The following is a 26,049-nucleotide window of genomic DNA, read 5'->3' as shown; positions in this document are numbered from 1 at the left end:
AGGTAGCTGATAGATTTCTTTGTCTGTTTGTACACCGATTTGCTCCTGACTTCGTCTTCAGAAGACGGAGACTTAAAATTATTTAAACTCTCCGTTAGATAAGCTCACCAGCTCCTAGCATGCTCATACCTCATTATCTCCAGCCAACATTGGTTTGCAAGGGTACCCTGGTCTGAGCAGAAAAAAGATTATGACTATTTTAAAAAGGCAGATTGCCTTAACAGAGTTTGTCTTTTTAGGCCAAATTCCAATATGACATTGGCATGCCCCATATACCTTGGAACCCTAAAAATAGATTTTAAAACTTCTATTTGTAGGTTCTCAAGGATTTCCTTTGAAAAATCATTGAACCGTAGGCCAAAGAAGGAATCTGCTTTACTTTCATAAACTTAAGTAAATGCTCATGGTTTGGACATGCCAAAGTATCTCTCAACCTTTTTAAAAGCAAAGGACAAGGCTGTAGCTTCTGCTTTGAGGTTAATAAAATGCTGAGTAAAAGACAATTTATCGTCAAATGTGATTTCCAAATACTTCTAAAATTCCACAGCATCAATAACAGTTTCAACCCATTAATCTTCCATTCTCTCTTGTCTGATTTTGTACCACCAATCGTCATTGATAAAGAAGGGGTAAAGCTATGGCTTGATAATGTATGGAGCAGGCGACCAGGTGGGCTTATTCAAAAACGTATTCTACTGGTGTGGGATATGTTCAGGGCTCATTTAACTCCCAGCAACAAGCAAAGGCTGGCAAGAATAAACACAGATGCAGCGGTTTTTCCTGCAGGTTTGACATTGTTGGTACAGCCACTGGATGTGTGCTTAAACAAGCCATTTAAAGATCGCATTCGAGAACAGTGGAATTAGTGGATGGTTAGCGGCGAAAAGTCATTCACAAAAGGAGGAAACATGTGTGCCCCACAGTTGGATGTTTTGTGCAAGTTTGTCATAAAAGGCTGTAATGATATTGATGCAGAAACAGTAATCAAGTCTTTCAAGGAGTGTGGCATATCAAATTCATTAGATGGTATGGAGGACAACTACTTGTGGCAAGATAAAGAGGAAACTGAAGCCGAGACCACACCATCTGATACGGAATTAGATCCATACGATGACTGCTTTACAAATGTATCACAAGATCTCATTGATTTACTTATGATATCAGATGATGAACAGGAGGATTTTGAAGGCTTTTAAAGGGAAACTGTCACACCAGCAAAACCAGTAAAAATAGCTTGGAGTTATGATGGGCGTTGCTGACTCGCCAGGGATTTGCCCGACACTTGCTCTCTCTCCATTGTTTATCTTCCTCCTATCATCATCAGTTCCATTTTGGTTGACAGCTTAGAAAACAAATAGCATGGCAGCTCCCATGGGTTTATTGTCTTATCCTTCCTTTCAGATTTAGAGTGAATTAGGAAAAGTTTAATCCACTTGCACTGTTTTATGTTTACATGTTTACATGTTTGATGACAAACAGCCTTATGTTTATAAGTGACAGTTTTCCTACTAAGTACCTGCATGTCATAAGCATTTGAATTAAAATTACCATATTAAAATAAAATCTAATGTTTTTTTATTTTTATTTGGTGTGCGTTGGAAGAGGGGTAGTCTTATACGGCGAGTATAGCCCAAACCCTATATTTTAACAAGAAAAGTAGGGGGGTCATCTTATACGCCCAGTCATCTTCTACGCCGGAAAATATGGTACCATCTCCGACTTTAACCTAGACTCATGTGTTAGTATAAAGCAATTTAATCATGTTAAGCAATTGATTTGGGATACCCCATTCAGATCAGATGGCTTGGCCCATAGTAAATTGCGCGGGAGGGATAGAACACTCAATTACTGATGCAACAAGACAGACAACAATACCGTCTGAGGTAGAGAAACAACATAAGGATTAAATTAGTAACAGTAGGTAAGGAATGCTCAGTATAAATTAAAAAGTCTTTACAACTTAAAGGTTTATTGGTTAAGGGACCACATAACATTGTGGGAAAACACTAAATATTTCTCATTTAATGTTCTATTCTACATGGTCCACATCAGTTGTCTAAAATAAAGCATCAGAATCAAAGTTTATACTATGGAGTTCATAACAATTTATGACTTATATCAACTGCTTTAGTGAGACTGCTAAGAGAGTATAGGAAATATGCATTGAATGATCTTTGAAGCGGACTTTGTACGGTAGCTACATATTTAGTTACAGTCAGTGAAAATCAGTTGCACCTTCCTTCTGCAACAAGGACTGTACATGTACAATAAATATATGACTTGATATATTGGCCTAATATTAAACTGGCACACTGACTGTTAAAACAGCCTCATAAGGTGAACACAGTAATGTTAGAGAACCATGCTAAGCGGTTTTCTTTTCTTCCTGTCAGGTAACAATCCTTTTGGAAGTGAATTCTAATTTAGATTGAACCATCATATAATATAAAACATAGTAAAACTTTGAGGGAGTGTGTAATGATTAAATTGCGCTTTTTGTTTGTTTCTTCTGAATTGTGTAGAAGTGTTTGAAATTGGGGTATGTTTACACAGTGTTATTTCTAATAAAACCAAATCAATGAAGATCTAGAGGAAGAGCTGAGCCAAGGTGATTCGACTAATCATAATACCATACTATCAATACTTGTGATTCTATAGACAATCTAGTTGTCTAGTTGTTTTTCACATAAAAGAAATAGGTAATTTACCTGTACTGATTGGTTTGCTGCTTGTAGTGCTGTAGATTCCCACGACAAATGCACACTAAACCTTGCGCCTAGGCTGGGCCGGACTGGCAATTCCGGGCAGCGGGCAATCCCCCGGTAGGCTGGACGGGGTGGTGGCCGGTTTGGTGACAGGGGGCCATTTTTGTTGCTGGGGCCGATTTAGACCCTGAGGCGTGACCGTGACCGAGCAAACAACATGCACGATCTGCAAAAAATGCAACTGGTGGTGGTGCTGCACGCACCGTCCGGGACCGTGTCCGTGATGTCACCAGATTTTATTTTTATTTTATTTATTCAAAATCCACCAGTGACCTCTGACCTGGGCCGGGTGGCTGCACTGTGATGATCCGCACGCAGTGACGTCTACACTCAGTCTGCGCTCCACGGTACAGTCCTTCGCCCCTAGGGTGGGGTCTGGAATGAGTCAGCACAAACGCATTGCGGATCGCGCAATAAAAAGTGTGTGACCCCTGCGAGGCAAAGACGACTGAAAGAGAGTCTGGCCTGGAGGGGAGGCACCCCATACTTTAATTATTTCCGCAGGTGAGTGACCGGCCATCCCCTGCACGAGTCTCCAGCAGTCGTTTTACTTTGCATTGAAGTCATGGCCAGGCTCTGGGGGCGTTGCGAGACTCGCAAGCGGGCCGCAATTAAAACAAGCATTTACAATGCAATGGTCTCGGCATTATTAAAGGTAGAGCTATTGGCATTGCTCATGACAATTTTATTTTTTTATTTTTTTTAAATCCTAAATAAATGGCATTGTCATTTACATTGCCAATAGCTTAATCGTTAAATAAATGGCATTGTCATTTACAATGCCAATAGCTTAATCGCTTGCAAACGCATGACCTATTGCATTTACACCCACACAGAGCCACACACACTAAGCCACCCACACAGTCATTCACATAGAGCCACCCACACACACAGGGCCACCTACACAGAGCCACCCTCACACAGAGCCACACACACATAGAGCCACCTACAAAAAAAGCTATCCACACAGAGCCACACACACACAGAGCTACACACACACACACACACACACACACACACACACACACACACACACACACAGAGTCACCCACACACAGAGTCACCCACACACAGAGTCACCCACACACAGAGTCACCCACACACAGAGTCACCCACACACAGAGTCACCCACACACAGTCACCCACACACAGTCACCCACACACAGTCACCCACACACAGTCACCCACACACAGTCACCCACACACACAGAGCCACTCACATACACAGAGCCACCCACACACACACACAGAGCCACCCACACACACACACAGAGCCACCCACACACACACACAGAGCCACCCACACACACACACAGAGCCACCCACACACACACACAGAGCCACCCACACACACACACACAGAGCCACCCACACACACACACAGAGCCACCCACACACACACACAGAGCCACCCACACACACACACAGAGCCACCCACACACACAGAGCCACCCACACACACACACAGAGCCACCCACACACACACACAGAGCCACCCACACACAGAGCCACCCACACACACACACAGAGCCACCCACCCACACAGAGCCACCCACCCACACACACAGAGCCACCCACCCACACACACAGAGCCACCCACACACACACAGAGCCACCCACACACACACACAGAGCCACCCACTCACACACAGAGCCACCCACTCACACACAGAGCCACCCACTCACACACAGAGTCACCCACCCACACACAGAGTCACCCACCCACACACAGAGTCACCCACACCAAGAGTCACCCACACCAAGAGTCACCCACACCAAGAGTCACCCACACCAAGAGTCACCCACACCAAGAGTCACCCACACCAAGAGTCACCCACACCAAGAGTCACCCACACCAAGAGTCACCCACACCAAGAGTCACCCACACCAAGAGTCACCCACACCAAGAGTCACCCACACCAAGAGTCACCCACACCAAGAGTCACCCACACCAAGAGTCACCCACACCAAGAGTCACCCACACCAAGAGTCACCCACACATAGAGTCTCACCTGTAACTGAGTCTGCTTCTTGGAAAGCGGGGAAGAGGTGACCCCTTGATACCGACTCCAGCAGTTGGTGTCCGTAAGAGGCAGATCCCACATTCCTTTCCATTCACTCACACTTCTAACTGCTCCTAAATGTCTGTGGAGGGCATGCCTGGTGGAGGGATGTAGAGGGAAAATGTTGCCTTCCTAGTCGCATTGGCCCTTTCTGAAATGGATTCCTAGTGGTTCCCAGACATTTAACAGCTGCTGACCTATTCACATGTCTACAGTCTGCAAATATGCGCTCTCTCCTTGCTGATACAGAAACGGCAACATTTGGGGACAGACACTGTTGCTGAGGGACTGGTGCCAGCGTAGGGAGACAGGCAGACTCTTACTGGTGTAAGGGCAGACATGGTGTTGGGGCAGACTTCAGTGGTGAGGATGGGCACTGGTGGTGCGAGACCTACACAAGTGTAGGTGGCGACGGATGTATGGGAGGGACATGTATGGAGATAGACACTGGTATGAGGGACAGATACTGGGGGAGGGGTGGACACTAAGCGACAGACCCTGGTGAAGTGGAACAGACACTGGCGACAGGAGCCAGACACAAGTGTAGGTGGCGATAGATGTATGGGGAGGGACATGCATTGGGATAGTACTGGTATGAGGGACAGATACTGGTGCTAGGGCAGATATTGGGGGAGGGGTAGACACTAAGCAGCAGACACTGGTGAAGGGGAACAGACACAAAAAGACACTTGTGTAAATGACGACAGATGTACAGGGAGGACATGTATGGGGATAGAGATTGGTATGAGGGAAAGATAACTGGTGTTGGGGGAGATATTGGGGAGGGGTGGACACTAAGCGACATACACTGGTGAAGGGGAACTGACACTGGTGAAGGGGAACTGACATTGGTGAAGGGGAACTGACACTGGTGAAGGGGAACTGACACTGGATAAAGGGCAACAGACACCAATGCAATCCCTCGGCTGAGGGTTGTGCACTGATAGAAGTAGTAGAGGGACGGCTGCAAACTGACAGCCTCAATGACAGGAAGGTGGGGAGAATTAATTGCCACAACAACCTGATTGGAGGGCTGCGTTACTAAAACGGTGGGTGCAGTGCCACAATACCCTGGATAGTGAGCTGTATTAGTGTAACGGGCTGTGCACTGACAAATCTCCCTATGTAATGAGCTGTGCAATTACAATCCCTAGGTTGGCGGCCTATATTAGTTTAACTGGTTGTGCATTGCACACCTTCCTGTGTAACCAGCTGTGCACACAGTCCACTGGATTGAGGCCTGTATTAGTGTAACTGGTTGTGCACTGACACACTTCCCTTTGTAACGAGCTGTTAAATTACATATTTCCCTGGACAGAAGGGTGCATTAGCCTAACTGGTTGTGCTGTGACACACTCTCATGCATGATGACCCGCACAGTGACACAGGCTCTTGCATGGAGGGGTGTATTAGTGTAGCGGTGTGCAATGACACTCTTCCCTGTGTAACAAGCTGTGCAGTGACACAGTCCCGTGGATGGAAAGCTGCAATAGTTTAACTGGCTGTGCACTTACTGACATACTTCCCTGTGTAACGACCTGTGCAGGCAATAAACAATCTCCTGGGTGGTGAGCGTTGTCAGTGTAACGGGTTGTGCACTGATACACCTGACAGTGTAACGAGCTGTGCTCTCAGTGCCCTGGACGGCGAGCTGTAGTAGTGTACTATGCTGTGCACTGACACACCTGCCTGTATAACAAGCTGTGCACACAGTCACCAGAACTGTGTGCTGTATTAGTGTACTAGGCTGTGCACTGACCCACTTGACTGTGTTACGTGCTGTGCACACAAACCCCTGAAAGGCGAGTTGTATACGTGCAACGATATGTGCACCGACACACCTGGCTGTGTAACAAAGTGTGTATGTAGGCCCCTGGATGGTGAGCTGTGTTCGTGTAATAGGCTGTGCAATGACACACCAGCCTGTGTAACGAGCTGTGCACACAGTTCCCTGGATGGTCAGCTGCGTTAGTGTTATAGGTTGTGCACTGACATACCCGCCTGTGTAATGAGCTATGCACACAGTTCCCTGGACGGTGAGCTGCATTTTGTTGTGTGAAGAACCACTATCAAAACTGAAGGCACACCGCGAACCCGACACCGTGACTTAATGCACGTACATACGATATAAAACTTGCTGCAGGGATTTCTCGAGGGAAGAAACTCGTTACCTGCACATTAATAAAAACGCACTTTTTTTATCTCCTTGCTGTTCCCACCCATGAAGTGCCGCGAAGGAAAGCGGAGGGAAGGGGGGACGAGCAGAGCAGCTCAGATCTGCCACCGACAGCAGCGCCCCTTCCCTGCCGGACCTCACATCAAGGGCTCCAGCGACTCTTTATCCAGCTGCCGCCCCTCTGGTGGGGGTCTGCAGCTCCCACCCCGCGGACCCCTTTACAGCCAGGGTGAAACCAAGGTGGGCGGGAGGGGAGACAATTCGAATGACCCACGGAGCACAATGCGCCTCACAGGAATGCTCTCGAGTGTGTCATGAAATGACAAAGGACAACATTGACACTGCGCCGACCACACTGGACGGCCTGATATCGGCGCTAGGGGCGCTCCCATTTCACGCAGCATTGTCGCGGGCAGATAACGCGCCGGTTTATCTCCCGAGCAGAAAGGCCATCTTGAGAGGCCTGTAAGCCCCCAAAGGGCACCGCTGTTTCAAAGGCGAAATGTCTGGTCTCCGCCTATTGTCCCGGACGGGCTGCATAAGGCACTGCGACAAGAGGCAGCAGCGATAAAGCGCCGAGGTTGGGGGCCCTGTCTCGCGCCCACTTTTGTTGTGTGAAGAACCACTATCAAAACTGAAGGCACACCGCGAACCAGCCACCGTGACTTAATGCTCGTACATAGGATATAAAACATGCTGCAGGGATTTCTCGAGGGAAGAAACTCATTACCTGCACATTAATAAAAACGCACTTTTTTTTATCTCCTTGCTGTTCCCACCCATGAGGTGCCGCGAAGGAAAGCGGAGGGAAGGGGGGACGAGCAGAGCAGCTCAGAGCAGCTCTGGAAACCACCACCGTCTTTCTCCGAGGCAAAGCAGAAATGCCTCGGAGAAAGCATGGTCATTTTCGCATTTGGGGGCGTGTGTTTTGCTGTTCTGAGTGACGGGCGACGTCACTGTCTAAAGAACAGCAAAATTTACGCCCCCAAATCCGAAAAGGACGGGGCTACATCGGAGTGATGGATCTCTCCCCCAATGGCTAGCTTCCGTTTAGGAAGCCAGCCAATGGGAGAGAGACGAGGAGGGAGGCGGTATTAAGCTGCCACACTAAGAGACAATAATTCTCGGACATCCGGTCTTTGACCGGATATTACCGAGACCTAAAAAGCAAAAGGCATTAGGCCCCGGGCCCAGGGCCTAACCAGGCTTAGGGTGGGGCGGGGTGGTAACACGCTGTGTGTATATAATGCGCACAACACAACACATTTAAACAGAGCTTCAGAGGTCTTTAAGTGCAGATACAGTCACACATTCCCATCATAGAGTCTGTGATCTGCTAGGCGGGGTGTTGGCGTCTTGGCGTTGTACGTGGGATACTCTGAAAGGCCTCAAGATGCTGCCCCCGTGATTAAAGTTGCTTTAAACATCTGATTAGATGTTATCTCTGGCCACCGTTATTCACCACCCCATCCATTACTAAGCAGTCTGTTCTAGTCGCTTACCCTAGGCACCAGGTTCTGGCTGCGGCGGTACCAGTTTAAGCACTGAAGTGTAACATATTAGTTGATGCACATACTTTCGAGATTTGAACCACCAACCCCCATGCTACTGTGATGCCAGCACAGGGCGCGTAGAAACTCCCCATTCAGGCAGGTATATTTCCTTATCTCGAAATAGAAGTGAGAATAGCTCAACTGGTGGGGACACTTCTTGCTCGATCTGTCTGGAGCCCCGTGAGCATCAGCCATGAAGCAAAGGATATGCATGCTTTAGAATATTACTTATTAGTACATAAATCAGAATACCCACGCAGTGTATCCTCTTCTTTTTATGTTTGTGTTCTTCTATTTCTCCAAATTAACCGGAAGCGCTTTGTGTATTCAGTCGCTACTTGTAAATGATGTATACCTGTCTCGTGCAGACAAGAGATGCAGAGACATCCACCTTTATGATCTTCCTATCAAATAGATGCGTGTGAAATAGCAGCACGTTGGTTGTGCAATAAATACTGTCTTCCCCCGGGTAGGTTCCAACATCTCTGGGACTCTCACAAACTTCCTTGCCAGACTCATAGGTATTGCCGAGCTGTGGAACAAACTCATTTAAAAACAGGAACAGCCAATGCCAATTGATTGGGCTTTTGTATAGTCGATAAAGTTAGTTAGAATGCATTTGCTTTCCCACACTCAGTCTCGTTCTGCTAAGGAACAGGGCTTTAAGCGGGCCGGGTCCTGCCGGTGTAGTTCTAAAAAGCTGGCACTGAGAAGGGCTTTCCATTTTTGCCTCTACCCTCATGGTAAAAACAAAATCTCAATTCTGCAGCAGTGCCACCCTTTGCTGCAACTTCAAAGAGCCTCATTATCGTTCTTTTACAGTCTCATCGTTTCAGAACTGAAGCATTTTCAATTTCATATACTACGAAGCAATAGTTGTCGCTTATTTATCTTATGCAACTAATATCCATTGACAAAGCCAATACTGCTGACTTGTTGCAGGTATATTGTTGACTTGTTGCAGGTATATTGTTACTTGCTGTATTATATATCTGGATGCAATGACAGACCAGTCGGGCGGACACACTCTGCTAAGCACAGGCTTTTAGCTTAGGTGTTTTAAGCCACGGCCTCAATGACATCGGTCACGCCCCTTTGGGAGACACTCTTCCCCCAGTTTTTTCATCCCACTTAAAGCCCTGCTGAAGGAAATTTTAAACCTGTCCCCATGATCATGTTAAACAATTGAAGGCCTCGGCCACAGACATAATTTGAGGCCCGCCATTTGAACCTATACACATTTTAAAGACACAGAAGCCAAACCAGAATGTCACCCCACACAAGATTAGAAAGAGAAATAGTTTGATGATTTATTTAATTCATTTATGTCCACCAAGAGAATATTCAGGGGACTCAGAATTATGTAGTTCTAAGCCAGGACAGAGATTTTTACGGTTACAGGCATCTGACAGCAAAGCTATCTCTTAGGGGTGAAATAATTCCCACAGGCTCGTCCCGGAGTTACAGGGTCTTCAGGCAACCCTATAGTCTTCAAGATGAAGCTCAAAGCTTTGTCTCTTCTGACCACATTCTGCGAGACCCCTAGAGGCCTGAGGGCTGCTCCAGTCACATGACACAATGCTGAAGGCAAACTGGGGATCTGAGTAGGAGGCTGCAGAACCGCTCATCATGGAGGGCAGGCTGATACAGTTCGGGAACCACACAGAAGCTCTACATAGTAAGCGAAGCGTTTGGAGTAGGATGCACTGGTACTGTCTTCATAATCGCGGATGTGATCTCTGGACCTCTTTAAGGCATTAGCTACTCAACTAAATTGGAATAAATGCAAGAGTTGAACTTTCAAAATGTAGGTCATACAACCAGGAAACTCGGTTGGAGAATAACTATAGTGACCACAAACCATTGAGTAAATGAGAAGATTTCTAATTGAAAACAATGTCCTTCCTTTATTTTGTTTTACACTACCTGTACATTTTGTGGTGCTTTCTGTATATATAATGTCACTGGCCTGGGTGTCTTTGTATGACTTTTTCATGCTTTCTGGCTAGAGTGCCATGTGAGACATTCCCATGCCTTCTGGCAGCCTGGGTGCTTATGAGTGACGTTTTCATGCTTTCTGGCCTGGGTGCTTATGTGTGATAGTTCCACGCTTTCTGGCATGGGTGCTTATGTGTGCTATTGCCATAGTTTCTACCCTCAGTGCCCTGGAGGCTCATGTGTGACATTTCCATACTCACTGGCCTGGGTGCTTATGTGTGACGTTTCCGTGATTTCTGGCCTGGTGTGACCAGGCCTGAGTCAGTGCCTTGGTGCTTAGTGTGACATTTGCACAGTTTCTGGCATCAGGGGCCTGTGTACTCATGTGTGACATCACATGTCAGTGCTTAATGTGTGACAACGTGAGTGACAATTTATTGAAAACACAAAAAAGAATTTCAGAATGTTGTTTTTATGCTATAAAGTTATGACGTTGCAATGTCACTCTTTTACACCTACCCAGGGAGTAATCTTTAGGTTGTCATTTCACTCTGTACTGGGCTATCTCTGAGCATGTCCTAGGGAGTGGTCTCTTCTTCAGTTGTGTGTTTCACACCATGCCTCAGTCCGACTCTGTTCAATGAAGCAGTTTCTCCTTCTGTTGCGATTTTAGCTTCTATAGAGTTTCTCTGAGTCTGCCCTGGCAAACACTCTCTTGAAGAGTTAGGATCACTCAACATTGTGCAGTCTATTCATGAAACATGACTATGCTATTTCTTAAACTGCATTGGAGAGAAGCTTTAAAAGTTAATACAATCTAATATGAAATGAAAAATGTGTTAAACAATGCTTGCTTTTGGCCTTTCTGTCTCCAAAATGTTCTGTTCATCAACCCCCCAAACTCCCCCTAGTAGTGGTTGCTCACTGAGCTTGCTCGATACACACCATGTGGGGGCTGGTCTCACTTTTACTTTGTTCTCTCCGATTCACTACTTGTGTCTATTTTTGGTGCTCTTTGAAAGAATGTTTATGGGTACATAGAACTTGTGCTCTTTAAGGTCATCATCTACTATTTACTGTGCTTTGAAAGTTGATACAATTTAATATGTAACGAAAAATGTGCTGTAAAATTCACCATTTTGGTCTGTCTTTTTCCAAAATGTTCTTGTTGGGGGGGGGGGGGGGGGGGGGGGGGAGGGGAGGGAGACCCCCCCAAACCCCACTAGTAGCAGTCGATCACGTCGCTGCACTCGCTCATTACGTGCCGGACGGGGACTGGTCTGGCAAAATTTGCCAGGGTTGCTTTCAGTTCCCAGTCCGGCCAGAGCCTAGGGCACATTCAACCTGAAAACAAGGAGACACTACAGCTTTGCTCGGCAACATCTCACTATTAAAGATCTGTTGAGCTTCCAAATTGTCTACTCTCCACACATTTACTAAACATTCCTATATGGATATTCATGATCGACAAGAAGCCCAAGTCAGATAAACTGTACCTAAAAACTCTGTTCTAAATGTCTCCCTTTGCCGCTTGCAAGCCACCACTTTCAGGAGATGGGTTTCAGTCTCTGCACAGCATCTGATCTACAGCAGAACTCAGAAAACTGAAAACGTTACTTACCTGTATCAATCGGTTTGCAAATTGGGGTAGGATCACATGCACACTCTAACGATACAGCATCAAATATTACACTACATGCTATTGTTCTAAATGCACATTTCTCTACCATAACCCACACACACAGCTGCTTTGCACCTCTACTGACGGTGTCCTGGGGCACTGCGTGTGGTAGGGGAGGTATCATTTGTCACCCTGAATTCAAAAGCTCTTCTTCGAAGAAAAACAACTTGCAACATCTGTGTGCACAGGAGGTGATCTACAAACAAACATAGGGGTTTTAAAGAGGAGTTCTTGAAAGAAGTCTGCTTTCATGTATTGTCTCAACCATTCTGTCTTATTTCTATATATCTATCTGGATAAAGCATTATTTACCACTGAGAGATATGCAAAACGTAGTGCACAGATTTTTTTTTCTTTCCAATTTTAGGTCTACTATTATCCATATTTTATGGATAGTTATACAGTTTCATAACCAAAGATTCAGGCAACAAAATGGTTAAAACAGAGTGATTAATTTGTACTTTATTGTTAGAGTGGGTAGCCCTGCATCTACAACACCTCTCACCAGTGTACATTCTGGAATGCTTACCTGTTTAAAATGGTTACAGCCTCTGCATCATCCCGACAGAGCAACAGTTTCTCCATGTTGTACTCCAGCACAGCCAGCCCAAGCTGTAATATGGCCTTTATCCCATCGTAGAAGAAGCAGTCCACAACGTTCACTGCACATTCGATGGGCAGAACACTGATGAAGAGAGTCAGGAACCAGGAGAGGGACACAGAGGAGAAGAAAGTCATGTCCGTCATATGGTCCGTTAACTGAGGCAGATGAACTCGGATTAACTCCTCAAAGACGGCCTGGTCTACCAAGGCCCCTGGAACCCAAGAAAGAGAAATTTACTGCACTGCAGAGGAAACCTATTTAAACTGCTTCCCGTGGCTTACAAAAGCACATTTAGTGAGTTTTCAAAATAGTAGTCTACATAGGGTCAAGCCAGTAACAGAACTACCAAGGCTCGGGTGAATATCCACTACAATAAATCAGTATTCAAATTATACCTGACAATATTTATTGTATAAAGACAATGTTTAACAAACTCCGATGAAAATTTTTGTTTATTACAGGACATTGAAGATCTTTGATGACCGTTACCATACTGTATTACCCCCAGGTCCCTTATGTCCTCGTCCCATTCATAACTATGTGGAGATAACCATCTCCCGACAGAAAAAGGATCAAAAGAATGCTGGGACACCAACACTAACCCTAAGGGGGTACTTACCGAGCAGTCTCCCTGTTCTTTTTTTCTGTCTGTCGACAGTTTGGACTGGAAACTGTTGCTGCTCTTGCTCCTCCTCGGCTGGGGTGGAGTGCACTTCTTCTCATCTCTGATGTAAATAATTAATTTACTCTCTTAATTTCTATGCAGGTAAGTACTTAATCAATAATAACTCAATCGAAATGAAGGAAAACAGAGTCCGTGGTGTAAGAGTTTCTAAGGGTTTTATTCCTCATAAAGGAATCAGGATATCATGTTCTGACCACCACACAGGGTGTCAGAAGGGATAGATGAGCGCGCTAACGTTTATTGACAATACATAGCTTATATACTTGATTTACATCATAATGTTCAATGTAAGAGGCGTAACAGCTGAGAGAAGACAAGATAACAGTATACACGTGGTGCTAGTACATCATCAAGAGGCGTAAACTAGGCGTGTGTGCTAGAAACGTCACTGATAGGTGACGCAAGTGGGTGGCACCAAGGGGTGGTGCTAACAGAATGTTGCAATGTCAGCAGAAATCGGAAGCTTGGATGCGCGCGCAGCTGCATGACGTGTGATAGACGGGGTGCAGGGGACTTGACATTTACACTGACGGAAAGAGACAGAAGTCTGGCATGTCAGATCAACTTGTGCTTCTATCATATCTGATATCTGATGTTTTGGGAACTAAGCTATCTGGGCAGAAAGGTCTCTAGAGCAGAAGCTATTCTATACTTGCTGTGAGTGCGTGTATAAGCGCCTGAGTGTCTGTATGAGAAGCGTGGGGGCATGGGGCCTTCCATGGAAGCATGGCAACAGAGGCTATGAATTACTTGCATAAAGACAGGTCGGCCCTTTAGCCCTGTAGCTGAGGAAGGATGTTTACTGAAGCTAGCAGGCTGGAATGTATCTTCGGGGAGGAAAACAGATAACTCGAAGGTTATAGTCAATCTTGGCAGGCAGCAGGCTGAGCTGAGCACGGAGGGCCGCGCTAGAAGTAAGTCAGAGTTCACGGGTACGGGGGCTGCTTGGGCAGAGGCCCTCGCAGTCAGAAGCCAGAAAAGAGGCTCGGTGGCAGAGATTCAGGGCCTACTTTCAGCCAGGCTGAAAAACGTAGGAGTACACTTCAAAAAGACGTTGGCATAGCATACTTAGGAACGGACCATCAAACCCATTCATGGTGGGTCTGAAAGAGGACAAGTTAACGTTGGACGCAAATGTATTTGCGTCTTCATAGCTGGTACAGGAGGGAAGTTACATGCACTTTTAACTCGTACATGGAGTCGGTGGGGTACTCGCTAGGGAACACAACATGACCATTCTAATTTATATTACCTCATTCCCTCCTTGTTCCCTACGGACCCTTCATGATATATCGATCCTCATAAATCGATCGGTTTGTTCTTGTAACATTATATGTTCGTCTTTCTTTCTTTGACTGTTTGAGAGGCAACTGGAATGCTCAATGCAGGATGTGGCACACAGTCCACATATCGCTGGCCCACACTGCAGGCATAGGCAACAACTGAATACTATAACAAGACCAATGCCTAGGAAGGATAAGATCTTCCATCCCCAAGCTGTTAACGTAGTCCAGAACCAACCGGACCAAGTCCAGGTGCCTGGATTCTGATGTATCTGATTTGCAATTTTATGTAAACGGGTGATAGCTTGATAGACAGATGGTGCATTTTGTGGAATGAAAACACAGCAACTTGACCCGATGACCTTACAGGCTCCACCTCTATCTGCCAAGATGACGTCAATCACAAGACGATTTTGAAGGACAACAGTCCGTATAGCAGACTGCTCCTCTGTTAAGTTACCTAGAGCGGAGGCAGTTTCGTTCACTACTGCTTCGAGTGTTCTCGTTAATCTGCGTATTAATTTACTGTTTTGGACAGGTCCTAGGAAGAAAAAGAATCCTTTATTGAAATCAGTGTACTGTTCCCATGCCGTTTCTGTGTAGTCGACAAGGGGAATATCTCTTTTGGGTCTATTCGGTGCTAGATTCGTATTTCTATGGTAATCAGGAGGAGCTAGGAAAACAGGTGGCAGAAGGAATGCAATGTAACAGGTACCGTCCCAATCTGGAGGCAAACGTATGTATGCGGTATGACCACAAACAAAGTAGGAATGACTGATAGCTTTAAAGGACGATTTACCATGGTCACTGAACTCGACCACAGTAGTGCATTTACTATGACCTATGTGTACTGAACCTTTCTTGCTAACACATAATTCACCTGTGACTGGTAGTACTAACATATGGGGCAAAACTGGAGCAGTTTCAGATTCAACAGTGAGGATCATAAGGCTAATTGTGTAATTACCTAATCCATATACTTCATTTTCTAGATCAGTTCCTATTCGAGTGGGAAGTCCTTCTTGATCAGGATAACAGACGTTGAGCAGGACTAAGTTCAAGTTTCCCCAAACCCAGCCCCCATCGAAAACAGCAATATCAGGATCTAAAGAATTAATTATTTTAAACCATGCTCCACAGGAGCCATTGTGAGTGAATGGGTACGGAAAGAGAGGCAGAGCTCCCTTGTAATTCTGGTAGGGAGGGAGTCGGCCACATATCCAACAGTCTGTAGCATTATTTGTCTGATGGGAATGGTGTAACATACTAATGAATGTATTGTTGCGCAGCGCAAGTCTGTAAGAGAGTTCATGTGCAGGAAGTTCACTAAAAGTGTGTTCAGCAGAGACATTGTAAGCAGATTGTTCACGCCTGAAAATAGGCCAGTACATAGGAAGCAGAATGCTGGCAATAATAATTAGAATACTCAGAATAAACATGATAATTAGTGTCACTATGCAGTGACTACGGAGTGATTTGCAATATGTTCTTCTCTTTTCCTCTCTCTCTCTAACTCGATCTAGGGGATACATGTCAGAAACTATTTAACCGATTCACCTAAGGGAGGACTTAAACAATTAAACTGTCTGACTTGCTAGATCGAAGCTTCATTCGGTAAAGTTCTTGAGGAGTCTTTTCTCTTTTAGGCACAGTAACGTCTTGTGCTTCAACACAGTCTTTGGTGGGGGTGGACGAGTCAGAGTCCTGTTTCAGTCCGTTTTTTAGTTCATTGCATAGTTTGATGTGACTCGTGTGGACCCACCCCTTTCTCCCCTCGATTTTCACGGCGGTCCTAGTGGTAAGCAGAACGGTCTTTGGAGACTTCCAGCGGGGCTCCAGCGGACTTTTCCGGTCGAAATTCCGGACGACTACCAGGTCACCTGGGCGGACCTCATGCGCCTTTACATCGGTGTTGTCAGGGAAGGCTGCGGCAACCTGTGAACGACATGATTGGAGTGCAGACATCAAGGAGGCAAGGTAATCTGTCAACATGTTACAATCAATATCAGTGATCTTTTTCGGAACGGGCGTCCCCCACATATTCGGCGGTCTGCCAAAGACCACTTCGTACGGGGATAGCCCTGATCTCGAGTGGGCAACCATCCTCATGTAGAATAGTGCCACGGGCAGGGCGACTATCCAGTCGACCCCTTTTTCCTGACAGATCTTGGCAAGACGGATTTTTAGTGTCTGATTATGCCTTTCTACAAGGCCAGCTGCTTCGGGATGTCGGACACAGTGGAACCTCCACTGATATCCTAGCAAGAGGGAAACTTGTTTCATCAGCTCGGACGAGAACGGCTGTCCGTTATCTGAGTACACGACACGGGGCAAACCGTACCGTGGGAAGAATTCACGAACCAACTGTCTGGCAGTGGTCGGAGCAGTGTAGTCTGGGACTGGGTATGCTTCGGTCCAGCGGGACAGAGCACAAACGATTACAAGAACATACTTAAATCCTCTACAGCTATTCATCTGGATATAATCCATCTGGAGGACTTCAAAAGGGTGATCGGGAGGATGGAATCCACCTTGCTCAACAGGGACGCTTTTACCTGGATTGAACTGACAACAGATCATGCAAGTACGCACTTTCTGTTTTGCTGCTGCTCGTAAGTGTTTGTTGTACCAGAGATTCTGTAAACTGTCTAACATGGCTTTCTCTCCAAGATGGGCAGGACTATGTGCTGTATTTATCATGACTTGAACCATTGAGTCGGGGAGAAACCATATAGATTTTCCCTTCGTCACCCAACCTTGGTCTGTCTGAATCCCTCCTAGTTCAGTCCATTTCTTTATCTCCTCTGGAGTAGCATGTGTCTGGATGTCAATTACGTCTAGGGCGGGATCTCTAACTGTCATACACTGTGTTTGTACTATTGTCTTTGTCACATCAGTAGTCTGGGTGTGAGTCAATGCTGTATGTTTTGCTGTCTGGTCTGCCAGGTCGTTACCCTGGGAAACAGAATCTGTGACTTTGGTATGTGCCTTACACTTCATAACTGATATGCCCGAGGGCAAATGTATTGCTTCTAACAGTGCTTGAATGAGGGGGCCATGTTGTATCTTGGCCCCATGAGAAGTCAGAAAACCTCGTTCTTGCCAGAGGACTCCGAAGTCGTGTACAACTCCGAAGGCATAGCGGGAATCTGTGTATATGTTAACATTTCTGTTCTTGGCTAGAATACAAGCTCGGGTCAGAGCGATGAGCTCTGCTGCTTGAGCAGACAGGGTGTCAATACGATGTGTTTCTTTAATTTCAGTTTCAGTGGTCACGGCGTACGCGGCCACTAATTCTCCTGTACTTGTTCTCATGCATGAACCATCCACATAAAGTGTCAGGTCTGGATTTGTCAATGGGACATCTGTTAAGTCTCGTCTAGGCTTAGTTACTGCATTAATTATTTCTATACAATCATGCGGAGCTGGATCTGTCGTAACTGTAGGTAACAGTGTTGCTGGGTTCAGGATGCTGCAACGTCTGATTTCTATGTGTGGCTGGAATAGTGTTAATTCATAACCTGTCAGTCGTGCTATAGTTAAGTGTTGAGTCTGGGTTCTGTTTAACAAAACCTCTACAGAATGTGGTACTTGAACTGTTAACTGATGACCTAAAACAATTGAATCACTTTGTCTTATTGCTAACGCTGTTGCTGCTACTGACTTTAAGCACGCAGGGAGTGCTTGAGCTACTGAATCCAATGTACTAGAAAAATAAGCACAAGGCTTATGTGAACCTGCTTGGTCTTGAGTGAGGACAGACAACGCTGTGCCATCACGTTCTGTAACAAAAAGTGTAAACGGTTTGCTGTAACATGGTGTCGCTAAAACTGGTGCTTGGCATAAAACTTTCTTTAATTCTTCAAAAGCTTGTGTGTGTTCCTGAGTCCAAGGGAGGACAGTCGAAGTCGCTGCCTCCTGTGTCGTTAACTGGATGAGTGGTTTAGCTAGAAATGCATACTGGGGAATCCATTGTCTGCAGTACGAGGTGAGGCCTATGAAGGCCCGCACTTCCTTTTGTGTCTTGGGTTGCGGCATGTTCACAATTAACTGAATGCGATCGGGAGTGAGCTGTCTCCCCACTTTGGACAGCAAGTGACCCAAGTACACAACTTGCTGAACACAGAATTGTAGCTTCGAAGGAGACACCTTGTGTCCCTTGTCAGCCAGGAAATGTAAAACTGTCAGTGATGCTTTTTCACATTCGGGCTCACTTCGTGCGGTGATCAGCAGATCATCGACGTATTGTAGTAAAGCGGTGTTAACTGGCATTTGAATACAATCTAGTTGTCTTTTCAGTGCTTGACTATAGATGCTGGGGCTTTCTGTAAATCCTTGAGGTGCGCGCGAAAATTTGAAACTGCGTCCATTTAAACAGAATCCGAAGAGATATTGGCTCTCGGGATCAATAGGCACGCTGAAGAAGGCGTTCTTGAGATCAATTACAGTAAAGAACGTTGCTTCTGAATCAATAGCAGTCAAGAGAGATGATATATCGGGGACCACAGGATACTGTGGGATAATGCATTTATTCAATTCTCGAAGATCAATCACCAGCCGATATACTGGCGGTGCATTGGGATCAGTACGTTTAAGAATCGGAATGATGGGTGAGTTACAGATATTGGAGTCGGTCTCGACGACCACTCCTTGGGCAATGAGCTCTTCAATGATTTTCAGTAAAGCCGCTACAGCATCGGGTGGTAACTTGTATTGTCTGATTCTGGGTAATACAACACCTGCCTTGAGGGTAACGCGGTATGGTGTAATGTGCATACATCCTACATCAGTTGGGCCTTTTGCCCACAAGTAATCAGGTACATTTTTCAATCTGACGTCAAACTCACGAAGGACGTAATGACCCTTGAAATCCCGCAGAAAGAGTCTAACCCCCTCCGGGGAGCAACATATTATAGCTCCTAGAGCCTTCAGTGTTTTAATTCCTAACAGATTCTCCGGACATGATTTTGTTAGTAACAGGTCTGTAACGCGTGATAACGGACCCACAGCCAGGGGAACTGGTTCTGATACTTCATTTACAATAGGCTGTCCTGAAAACCCAAGGGAAACATTTTGTGAGCCTGAGAGGGGTGCCCCTGGAACTTCGTCATGACTTATTGTAGTGCGACTTGCCCCTGTGTCAATTAAAAACTTTCTATCTTTCCCCAATACTTGACTGTGTACATAAGGACCTTCTTGATCTACAGGAATCTCGATAAGAGGCAAGCCACCTTCCCTCTCTAGGCTGTTTCATGTATATCGGGAATATTCGGGGTAAGCAGACTGGGCATACTGGTACATCTGTTGTGAGACTTGCTGAGTTGCAGCAATGGGCTGTGGCTGTGGTACTGCTACGGTCTGTGCTGTCTGTGCGGATGCATGCATGGGCTGTGTATTCTGTGTAGACTGATGCTGGTTATGGTCTTGTCTAGGCGGATGCGGTCTCTCTTTAGTTTTACCTGTCGCTATGTTATGTTTCAGAACTGCACATTCGTGTACGTAGTGACCTGGCTGCTTGCAATAATTGCATGTCCCTTTCACAGGAGCTGCAGTGTGACTTGTCTGGGTCGTACCTTTTCTGTGACTGTCGGATGGAACCGTCTGGGCTACTAACATTTTCATTTTCGTGTCTTTCATGCGCTTCTGTTCCTGGTCTTGTTCTTCCCTAATTCTATTCTGGTGATATTGTAACATTTGTAACATCTGGGATGGCGTATTTGCTTGCCATGTACTCTCGACTTTATACACTCTATTTTTAACTAACGGTAGGGAATTCTCGACTAACTTTGATACAAAAAGATGTGGGTACGACTCGCTACTTGGCTGGAGGCCACTATTGATAATAAAACATTTCTCGAATCTTGAATAAAAGTCGCTAGTATCTTCATCATGTTTCTGTTTACAGGACGAGATTGCATCCCAATCCTCCTTTCTAGTTGTCAATAATCTGGGCAGGACCTGTACTATTAAACCTGGTAATGCTTTAGTTTTGTCCCCAAGGCCTAACCCTGGAACCCGTTTCTTCTCTTCGTCTTCTATTTCTGCCCAGGCAATCTTTGCGTCTCCCACCTCCCAGTCCTTTTCCTTTAATTTCTCGAATATACCCGTAGGCAATAATACTTTCAACATTTTCATGATATCATCATATGTGTAGTCCCCCATCAGTAACATGTCTTTGAGCTCTCTATGAAAACCTGCAGGGTCTTTATCATGGCACGGTACTAATTTCTTCATTTCTAACAGTTCTAACTTAGTCAGAGGCGTGTGTACATACACGCGTTTCAAAATTTTATCCTCACCCATAACAGGGTGCACTTCTCGCAAGGGGTTCTGACTTTCTATACCACTCCCGCACTGCATATGGTACATTTTTCTTTCTGGAGGTGGGGCGGGGACATATTCAGAGCTTACAAAGGTGTCATATCTGCGTCGTTGTTCTAGAATTATTTGGACTAATTTAGTGCTTAGGCCTCTCCATCTATCCATCAGTAGTGCTTCTAGTGTCTCATGTAAGGGACCTGGATCGGAATAATGTTTTCTGTACTTAATGAGAAGGTGCTGAATCATATATATACCTGCTAATTTCTGTTCGTCGGGGGAGAGGTTCAGAAATGTCTGTGCTACGGTGTCATCATTATATATGTCTGCATTTTCGGCCCATGATACCGCTGATCGGGCTAATTCTTGTTCATCCATAGAATTGAGTACATGGTACCCAACTCGATCTCGAAGCCGTTTATCAGTTTCCTGGAACTGATGCTCAGCAGAATTCGGATTCGTTAAGGCAGAGAAGAAAACTCTCTTGCTTTCCGGACGGACACCTTTCCTAAGGTAGTTTCCCCTACCTACATATGCTATAGTGCTTGTAATTGGTTCTAGTTCTTCAGATTCTTCTTCCTCCTCGGAGGGAGCCTTTTCTTTCTCTTTCTCGTGTACTGCTATCACTGCTTTCTTAATCTTTTTATACATGGCCTCTATGCAATTTTGTCTGTCATGTTTTCCATCGGCTATATTTTGACCCCACTTGTTCAATGCATCCAATTCACTCTGCTCTGTTCCGGGCCTGTCTCGTTCTCTTATTAGACAATTTATGAAAAATCGTAGTATCAGTGCTTGCATGGTAACTTTCTGTTTCTCCAGGGCATCCTTAATACTGTCGGGGTCCTTTCCCGTTTGAACGAACTCATATATTCTATCTAGGTGCTCCTTCATTCCTGCATAACATAACAAACTATCAGTAGCAGATCTTAACCGTAAAGACGCTAATATCATTAAGTCGTCCTGTCCAGGTTCTGGATCATATCTACAAACTGACATATTTTCTTTTAGTGCATCAAGACGGGATGAATTAGAAGAACGGGGGGATCTGTGCGTAAAAGGACTCTGCATACCTCTGAGATTTAATCTGTGAGTCGGTGGCGGGGTCTGGAGACCCGCGGTCGCACCTCCTGAAGCGGAAACTTGGGCATTATCTCTGTGTGTAGTCAGTATCTGAATTTGTCTTTTAGTAGGATCTGATTGAAGTGGTTTCGGCAGATCAGTTTTAGGTGAGGGAAGTGGCGGAGCTGGCGGAACGGGACTAGTCTTTTTCGGTGTCGGCTGAGAGTGATCTTGGGGGGCAGTACCACCCCCGGCCCTGTCAGTAGGCAGGGCACGAACAGGCAGATTGGTGTAAGCTGGCGCTACATCTTCGAGATATGAATTTAGGAATATGTCTTTAGTAGTCTTATGCATTACTTTAGTTGGAACTAATGGTGACGGCAAATTTTTCGGTATTTCTGAAATGGCGTCAGGGGTACCATCGGCCAAAAGATACATGTTGTTCACTTTGCCATTTAGGATACGATCTATTTGTTCTACTTTTACTCGAATTCCCTCAGTAACTAATTCGTTTTCTTGGGCCTTTTCTGATTCTTTAAGCCTGTCTTCTCTACGGAGTGCTCTATCAGCACGCTTACGTGATTCCTTACGCCAAAATTCTATGGCGTCTTTCTGAGATTGTCTAGCTTTCTTTTTCCGTAATATTTCTTCTACCTTTATGATGCACTCGGCATCCCATGTTCCGTTAACTGGCCATCGGTATCTTTCCTCTAGGTGCTTGGTATAATCTGTCCATAACTCTAGATACAAGATGGCGTCTATGCCATGCTTATTATACATGAAATTACCTGGAGTGTCCCTAGGGGGGATTGGAATCTCTTCCTCTAACATCCCTTTCCTAGTTCCTATCTGCTTTAATTTGTTGAAAAACGGCATTGTGCCTACTTGATGCTGGAATGCTTGATCCTTGATACTTAACGTCAACTGTAACTATTTATACAAAAACACAATAATGCACAAAAACAATCACATTCATACCACGACATTAATCACATGAAACATTTAAAGACATAGCTAACTTCCCCCTACTCTGAATGTACCGCTCAACGATACAGATACACTGCTGTAACAGTGCAGAAATTCGGAATACTTTATATACTGCTAAACAGTACAGATACACTGCCTAAAAACAGTGCAGACCGGACTTGCGTACCCAAACCCGTCTAGATACGACCCAGCAATGGTACTCACCGGGAAGCACGGAAAACAGAAGGCCTCGGAAAACTCGACTGGACTCGACTCGGAACTTCGGAAAACTTCGGAAAACTTCGGAAAACTTCGGAAAACTTCGGAAAACTGGTGGGCCTCTTCACACCTCGGACCTTGCTTCCTTCGGCTGGGCTCTGGTCGGGATCCTCCGCACTCCTCACCGCCTCGTCTGGGCACTGATCGCAGTCTTCGTCACCTCCGTGTGTCAGAGGGGGATGCAGGAAATCCTGCCAGTACACGTGTTGTCCGTCTAACTGATGGCAGGGGACACGGATTGCAACGCACCTTCCGGCGCGTGAGGTGGGGGAGGGGTCCCTATTCGGGCGCCAAAATGATGTAAATAATTAATTTACTCTCTTAATTTCTATGCAGGTAAGTACTTAATCAATAATAACTCAATCGAAATGAAGGAAAACAGAGTCCGTGGTGTAAGAGTTTCTAAGGGTTTTATTCCTCATAAAGGAATCAGGATATCATGTTCTGACCACCACACAGGGTGTCAGAAGGGATAGATGAGCGCGCTAACGTTTATTGACAATACATAGCTTATATACTTGATTTACATCATAATGTTCAATGTAAGAGGCGTAACAGCTGAGAGAAGACAAGATAACAGTATACACGTGGTGCTAGTACATCATCAAGAGGCGTAAACTAGGCGTGTGTGCTAGAAACGTCACTGATAGGTGACGCAAGTGGGTGGCACCAAGGGGTGGTGCTAACAGAATGTTGCAATGTCAGCAGAAATCGGAAGCTTGGATGCGCGCGCAGCTGCATGACGTGTGATAGACGGGGTGCAGGGGACTTGACATTTACACTGACGGAAAGAGACAGAAGTCTGGCATGTCAGATCAACTTGTGCTTCTATCATATCTGATATCTGATGTTTTGGGAACTAAGCTATCTGGGCAGAAAGGTCTCTAGAGCAGAAGCTATTCTATACTTGCTGTGAGTGCGTGTATAAGCGCCTGAGTGTCTGTATGAGAAGCGTGGGGGCATGGGGCCTTCCATGGAAGCATGGCAACAGAGGCTATGAATTACTTGCATAAAGACAGGTCGGCCCTTTTGCCCTGTAGCTGAGGAAGGATGTTTACTGAAGCTAGCAGGCTGGAATGTATCTTCGGGGAGGAAAACAGATAACTCGAAGGTTATAGTCAATCTTGGCAGGCAGCAGGCTGAGCTGAGCACGGAGGGCCGCGCTAGAAGTAAGTCAGAGTTCACGGGTACGGGGGCTGCTTGGGCAGAGGCCCTCGCAGTCAGAAGCCAGAAAAGAGGCTCGGTGGCAGAGATTCAGGGCCTACTTTCAGCCAGGCTGAAAAACGTAGGAGTACACTTCAAAAAGACGTTGGCATAGCATACTTAGGAACGGACCATCAAACCCATTCATGGTGGGTCTGAAAGAGGACAAGTTAACGTTGGACGCAAATGTATTTGCGTCTTCATAGCTGGTACAGGAGGGAAGTTACATGCACTTTTAACTCGTACATGGAGTCGGTGGGGTACTCGCTAGGGAACACAACATGACCATTCTAATTTATATTACCTCACCTGGCTGCCTGGCTTCGCGGGCAGGGGGGTTTTCATTAGTCTACCTCCTGGCCTGCCGGCTGGGCGGCAGGGCTATTCCTGGCTGGAAATCCTGATTGCCGGCCCTTTGTGGCTGGTGCGCCGCCTCCCGAGGGTTCCTTCCTGGTCGCTGAGCACGTCTTTCTGTGGCCTGGCCGGGTGGAAGACACGCTGCGCTTTCTGTCTCGTGGATTTCCGGAGCCGGATGATTGGAGTGGGGGCCTTTCCTGGGGGTGTTCCGGCCCCCGCTCCGGGTGAGTCCCGCATAGCAGAGGTTTTGTACTCTCCCTGCCTGTCTGTGTCCTGCTCCCTGTCTGGTTTGTTTCCCCTTGCAGCTCAGTTGTGGGTTCCTCAACACCGCGGGAGTGCAGAGCGCAGGTATTTTCGCAGCGCTGTCCCCTAAGCTGCTGTTACATGTTTGCAGTGAGAAAGCCGACCTGAGGAAGTCACGGGGCGTCGAACCCCTGTGGGAGTCGTTACTTTCTCTCACACAGAGTTCTTTATCAGGGAGGACGGAATAGTGGCAACAGCCCTGCTTCTAATTCATTTGGTCAAGTCAGCTTTCAAAGCATCCGGCGATGCCCCTGTCGGGTGTTTGGGGCCCCTGTGCCTCGCTCGGCTGCTACTGGGCTGGTTCGCTCTGTTCTTCTTCTCGTGGCTGGTGGGGCTTCACGCGGCGTGTTCCTTTGTTCTCCCACGTAGGCAGACTTCACAGTGGGGCTGGCGATCTTCACGTTTTTGTGAGTGTGCGTGGCTGGTCTCAGCGCTGGTGGTTCGCAGGCTACATTGATATTTTATTTGGTGCCTTTTGTTCTGGCCGTATGCTGGCTCGGGTTGCTGGTACATTCGCTGCAGGTGTTTGTGCTCGGCTTCCTGTTCACTGGTTCGGTCTTCCGCTGCTGCACTCTGCGTTTTGTGTCTCATTGGGGTATGTGTGTGGCTTTGGTCTGGGATGCCGGGGGGGCTTGGACCCGGGGCCTCCTGGGTGCCGTTCCTGCTCTCTGCCCGGGCACGTGCTCTGGGGTGTGTCCATGTGTACGCCTTTTGGGTCTTTGATGGTTTTCACTCTGATATTTTCTGACCTAGCTCTACTGGCGTGTGGGGGGCTGCGTCACAGGTGCTGCACATGCACCATGGCCTCCTGTG

General features: G+C 46.2%; 1 protein-coding gene across 1 annotated transcript in view; it reads right to left on the bottom strand.

Moving 5' to 3' along the window:
• TBC1D8B (TBC1 domain family member 8B) overlaps nucleotides 1–26,049 on the bottom strand; it is a 720,472-nt gene that overhangs the window by 376,124 nt on the left and 318,299 nt on the right. The window contains exon 9 of the mRNA XM_086967215.1: nucleotides 12,706–12,991. Coding sequence (XP_086823341.1) covers nucleotides 12,706–12,991 — 286 coding nt within the window. The remainder of the gene's footprint in view (nucleotides 1–12,705; nucleotides 12,992–26,049) is intronic.

This window comes from Lissotriton vulgaris, chromosome 4_1 (genome assembly GCF_964263255.1).
Source record: "Lissotriton vulgaris chromosome 4_1, aLisVul1.2, whole genome shotgun sequence".
Taxonomy (NCBI): Eukaryota; Metazoa; Chordata; class Amphibia; order Caudata; family Salamandridae; genus Lissotriton; species Lissotriton vulgaris.
Note: the sequence above shows the minus strand (reverse complement) of the source record. Positions and strands in the feature narration are given on the sequence as shown.